The following is a 6,354-nucleotide window of genomic DNA, read 5'->3' as shown; positions in this document are numbered from 1 at the left end:
AGGATAGAGCGTATGGGAGGAGAGAGGAGAGAGGAGAGAGGAAAGAGTTCCCCCAACAGAAGCGAACTTGGTTTTAACTTTTAATTTTATATAGTTATATAACTTTTTACAGTAAAAGAATAATATAGTTATAGAATTTAGTGCTAGTAAAACACGGCCGGAAATATTCACAGTAAATTTGTCATGATGCACCCTTGTTTATAAAACAAAATAATTGTTTTTAACGATTTATTTTTGTTCCCAAGAATTAATCACGGTGACCAAATTATCAAAATAATTCCTAATTAATCAGGGCGACGCCATTATCATGGAGTTTTGAGAAGGCTAAAAGTAAAACACGAAGTTAGCCATGTCAAATGCACATTATTTTTCGAAAGTACGGAGTGAGAAAGTTAAGGCCGAATTGTAATGATGGTGTTCTTGACTTAAGTTGAGTGACAGAATATTGAAGATAAGCTTTGTTTTCTTTTCGGATTTCATTTGTTACTCTTTTTTGATAAATGGATTTCATTTGTTACTCTTTTTTGATAAATGGATTTCATTTGTTGTGTTGTTAATTGATAATTTTCTGGACGATAGTAAACTCCATTTCATTTTCAGTTTGAATACTACAAACGTATACACCAATATGTTGACAAAAAAAAAAAAAAAAGTATACACCAATATGTGTCTAAGAAAGAAACGTAAACCAAATACGATTTACTGATACAATCATGGAATATGCTGATTTGAATTTTGATAACGACATATTGATTATCTACTTCTAATGCAAATCATTAGCCTATATATCATGGTCATCTGAACAAAATTTAGAAGAACTTGACATGTTATTTTATATGAATATTTAAATATTTTATTTATAATCATTTAATTATCACGAAATGCTGCAAAAACAATTATTTCAAAAAACATACCTATTAAAAAGGAAAAAATATATATACATAATTATTGAAAGATAAAAAATGTGATAAATGATAGGTAACATAATTTTTGGTCAAAATAATACCATTATATATGTCACATATTTTACCATGATTTATAATCGAAAATCGGGATTCAAAACTGTATATGACATTTTTTTGGGCAAGTCAAAACTATATATAACCAAGTTCAATTTTTCTTTCACAAAACCTTAGAATCATATAAACCACTGGTGACTATTATTAATCTTTCTCTTCTCTTTTATCAATCCTTAATATTTTAAATTCTCGAAACTTCGATTCCTTTTTATTCCACTGTCCCTAACAAGTTTTGTTGTTCGGATTGGAGCGGTCCATTGCTCGGGTTAGAACCAACCGGACCACTTAGCCTAATGTGATCAATCTTTATCACCTTCATTATCTTTATCAAGACGATCCTAATCATCCAATCTTTTCATGCATCCTAGTATTCAAATCTATGACCAAATTATTCTAGCAACGTGATCATCACAATGAATTTTACTCAAGACATGATTAATCTCCACAGCTGGTGGTCGGGACAGCAGAGAGAGTGAACTCTGTTGAAATATAATATGTTCGTGACAAGAAAGAGTGAGTTGGTTTTATTTGGTTAGCGACTTTATTATAAGTAAAGACTAACAAAACTATTTTTTTAACAAACAAAACTAACTTTTTAACAAAGTAAACTAATCTGGTTGATGTCAAAAAAAAAAAAACTAATTTGGTTAAAATCTAGTTTTTTTTGTGAATTTGAGTTTTACGTAAACCTACTATAAGATATATTCCCTCCGTTTCTAAATGTAAATAGTTTTAGGGAAAAAAATTTGTTTCAAAATATAAATTGTTTTGACATTTATTGAATACTGTGTATTCATAAAATAATACATGTTTTTTTATGGTTGGTTGAATTTAAACGTTAAATGATACTTTTTAAAAATTAACAAATTTATTAAAATTGATGTTTTTAACTAAAATTACTTACATTTAGAAACAGATGGAGTATTAACTTACACATTTATTTCAACAACTAAATATATAGATTCGATAAAGTTTCTGTCTTTGATCGTGGGCCAATTGAGACAAGTTTTGTAAGAATTAACAATAGTTGTTGTCATATTTTATAACAATATGTAGTGTGAACGAACGAGTGAATTATTTAGTAAACATAGCCAAAGATAGATCGAAAGATGGCTATTAATTAATATCCTTAAGAAAGGGATCAATTTGATTGTACTAAATTAATTTTCTGTCTACTTGATTGACAAAAGAATAAAACAAAGTTGGCACAGTTTTATTTGAAATCATCAATAATATAGAAAAGTAGTTTTCTAGATCTTCTTACTATATTACTATGAATAAATGCTCATCGTGCTTGTGGAAATATCAACAAAATGCCTTGACACTACAACTCACACTTGCGCAAAACTTTGGTTATGACATGATGCCAACACTAAGACAAACCACTAAAAAGTCTAAAATACAAACCTTGGTTTAAACATGCGTGTGTTCAAATCTTAGTTTCTTCCCCCGTATGTTTTAAGAATTATAAATCAGTCTTAATATTTTATAAGACTCTAAGTCACAGATAGATAGATCACACGGCTCTCTCAACATAGAGATATACTCAAACACACATAAGATAGACACTAAAAGGTTCTTACCCATAGCTTTAAACTTTAAACACTAAATCATTGCTTTTTATTGTTGTTAGATATACTCTACATAGTTATAGACATATACAACACACATGACGCATGTTTCCACATTTTTGCACTACAAACAGTCTTCATATCCCCTCAAAAAGATGAGAGTACCATACCATCCTCTCCAAAACCCAGTTAAGACCAATTATTTTCCTTTGCTTTTTGTTACGTTACAAATCATAAAGTTGGACCAGTATGGTCTATAATCTAATTTAAAAGTTTTCATAACATAAAAGTGTACACAAAACCTTCATTCACAGAACCGAATCCAATTCAATAGAAATGATCTCACTTATTATTCCATACATATATACAAACAAGTACAACACAATTTCTTACATTACTACCTCTCTCTGCTCCTCCAACTTCGATCTCGCCCTAAACTAAGAGCTAAACAGGTCTATTTCTCCTAATGAACAACAATGTTAACAGCATGAAGCTGGAGGTGCACCAAAGAAAATAAGAGTTGCATCTAATCATGATTTTGTTCAACTGTCTTCTCCAACTTTCAACATTAAAGCAGCCTTGAGCTGATCATGATTGAAAAACTGGCTTCCCATCTTCACAGTAGCTTGTTGAATCATCAAATCATTCACCACAGATAAACTAGCATGATTCACTTCCAAATCCAACTCCTTAAGGGCTTCCATGAACCTCGCACCAGGATGATTCTTCTTGCCGCATTGTACACGTATCATCACATCCCAACCTATGATCTTCACATCAATCTCCATTTCCACAGAACTCGCGGAATCTCGATTCGATTTTCGCTCTTTCGCCCTCCTAGACCCGCCACCTTCCTTGCTCATCCCATCTAGCTGCTTCTGAACCTCTTCCTTATCCGTTTCCGCTTGCTGCAGCTTCGTTTTCAGCTCGTTGATATACGAAATGGCGTCTCCGAGAAGAGAAGCCTTGTCCATTTTCGAAACGTTGGGAACCACAGCTCTCAAAGAGTAGAATCTCTGGTTTAGCTTCTCTCTTCTCTGCCTCTCTGCTTCCACATGGTTCAACGGCTCTTCTCTTCCGTTAGCCGGTTTTCTCCCCCGTTTCCTCGGTTTCTTCTCCGGTTCGACGATAATTGCCTCCTTAACCACCGATGCTTCGATATCGGAATGATCAGAGTCCACTGACTTCGCCGCGGATCGAACCACCGTGCTGAAAGAAAGCATTTCTTCGTCTTTCGCAACCGGAGATCTCTTCTTGTTGCTCGACGACCCTTGTTTAAAGTTACCGTTTTGGTTCAGCCCTGAGCTCGAGAAGTTCAAATCAGCGGCGTTCTCAATCGCCGGCGTTTCCTGAACCGGTTCGATTCCGGTTATGTTCGGTTCAGATAACCACAAAGCAGGATCGTTCTCTCCTTGATCGGGATTGAGATTAAACCCCCAAGAAGAAGCTTCTCCTCCACCGTTACCGTTGAAAAGACCGTTGACTTTATCCATCAGATCTGAGCTTTGACTTATCACCTCCGACGAACCAAGCTCAACGACGCCGTTTTCCGCAGCGATACACACTATCGTCTGCAACCCGTAAACCTCGCCTTGCCTCGCCCGCTCGCAGCCCGACCCGGTTAACGCACCCGACCCGGATAACCAAATCACGCGGGAGTTTAAAAAAGACTCTCCGGGGAGTCCAACGCCGTTGACGAAGCTCTGAGTCATCGAAACCAAGAAGAACCACTCTGTATCCGTAACTTCCTCGTCGTTGGCTTCGTCGGAAACTCCGGCTCCGCCGGTGATTAACGAGTTAAGCTCCCGGATTACTCTTTTCCGATGCTCCTGCTCCGCCGGATTCGAGCTCGAGCTCTGTTTCTTCTTCTTCTCTTTGTCTTCCTCTCCTCTGTAGTACCCGTCTCCCCACCCGAGAATCACCGTGCTCTCTCCAGCGGGAGAGTCGAAATCGTGCGAGATCTGCCAGAAGATCGCGTACGTCCATCTCTCACCCGCGGATTCGATTAGCGTTTGGAGACGTTGCTGGAGAGTATCTTCGTTGAACTGAGACGGTGACGGAGGAGGAGGAAGGGATGGTTGTTGTGACCAATGATTTGTTCCGATGAAAGCTTCCATCGCGGCGGAGGCGCTATCGTCGTCGGTGGCTGTTGACTGGTTGAGTAAGTAGTTGCTCATGTGAGCATCCGGTGGAGAGAGAGAGACACGATTCCGATGATCATCCATCTGAAACCTTGACCTTTTTAGTTGACGAGAAAGGGAGTTTACGTGTTTTCTGGTGTTCACGGGAAAGATGAAGATCTGGAAAAGAAGGGTGAAGAAGAGAACAGAGAGCTTAAAAGATAGATTAGAACAAAGGAATGAAAGTATGACTTTTTTCATTATTACCCTAAAATATATAATCAAAATGAATTTTCTCGCAATTAAGTCAAGTATATACGAATTAATAAATAAATTAATGTTGGAATTATATGTTGTGTAGCCCACTTTAATTGTCTGGGTCCTGACTTGGCCTAGTTCTGTCTGCTTTTCATTATTTTCTCAACAATACTGACATCTTTATTTGTTAAAATCTAGTTGATTAGATACTCTCTTCGGTTAAATTGATTAATAGTTCATCGATGACAAAAAAAAATAGGCCAAGTCGAATAATATAATTCATCCTCCCTCTGTTTTATATTAAATGTCATTGTAGATAAATTTTTTCGTTACAAAATAAGTATCGTTTTTTATTTTCAATACAAAATTTATTAATTTTATTTATCAATTTATTTTTCTATTGGTTGAAATATGGCTAGGTGTATAAGTAATTATATTTTTATATAAAAAATATACAAAATTAATTATTTCATTAATTTGTTTGCATAGATTCAAAATAATACTTAATATGAAACAGAGAGTAGATGACAAAAAAAATACTCTGTTCTAAAATAATCTATTTTAAAATATTCATGCATACTAAAATTTACTCAAAAAAATATTCATGTATTATATATTTTCTATAAATATCAATTAATTATATTTAATTAATTCAAATATTACTAATTCTTTGAAAAAAGTATACAACTTATTAATATAAATTACTAAAACTATTTCAAATTTATATAAAGAAAAGAATTTATGAAACAAAAACTAAATATACAAATCTTCTCTTTTCAGAAATAGAGAGTATAAGTTATATGTTATAATCTTACCAAAAAAACAAAAAAGTTATATGTTATACTATCTGTTTTAATCCACACTGTAGTTTTTTGCCGTTTTACTGTGACTTCCATGACCACGAAAATATCATTTTTGAATAGTTACTCATGAAAACGACAAAACAACTGCACATGATATTAAAGAAAAAAAAGAAGAAAATTATTCAGTGAGAAGGACAATATATATTATTTTAATACAGAATATCAAATGGTTAATCACGATGGCTAAACATGCTCCACTTCACGTGTTGCTCGTGGATGATGTAACTTACAACAATTAGACGCACTAATCATAGACTAACAGCATATGATTATAGTTATAACTTTTAAGTTATCTCATAATAACTGGTTTTCCCGCTGCCACCCGCAAACGCAGCTTTTGCGGTTGGTAGCAGTTGTTGGCATTTTGCAACAATCACTCAAACCGTTCTAAACCGCTTCAAACCGCTCTAAACCTCATAAATTCGAAAGCTGGTTCCAGTTAGCGTTTGCGGTTGCGGGAGAATAATTTTTTTTTCTTTTTTTTTAACAATATAAATACAAAAATAAAAATATTCAATAAAAA

At 34.4% G+C, this 6,354-nt stretch overlaps 1 protein-coding gene across 1 annotated transcript; it reads right to left on the bottom strand.

Moving 5' to 3' along the window:
- Window positions 1–2,893: 2,893 nt before the first annotated feature.
- On the bottom strand, window positions 2,894–4,987 carry LOC106318743 (transcription factor MYC3-like). Its single transcript, XM_013756857.1, has one exon. The coding sequence runs from the start codon at window positions 4,969–4,971 to the stop codon at window positions 3,133–3,135; it is 1,839 nt and encodes a 612-aa protein (XP_013612311.1). The 5' UTR covers window positions 4,972–4,987; the 3' UTR covers window positions 2,894–3,132.
- Window positions 4,988–6,354: the final 1,367 nt, after the last annotated feature.

This window comes from Brassica oleracea, chromosome C9 (genome assembly GCF_000695525.1).
Source record: "Brassica oleracea var. oleracea cultivar TO1000 chromosome C9, BOL, whole genome shotgun sequence".
Lineage (NCBI taxonomy): Eukaryota > Viridiplantae > Streptophyta > Magnoliopsida > Brassicales > Brassicaceae > Brassica > Brassica oleracea.
Note: the sequence above shows the minus strand (reverse complement) of the source record. Positions and strands in the feature narration are given on the sequence as shown.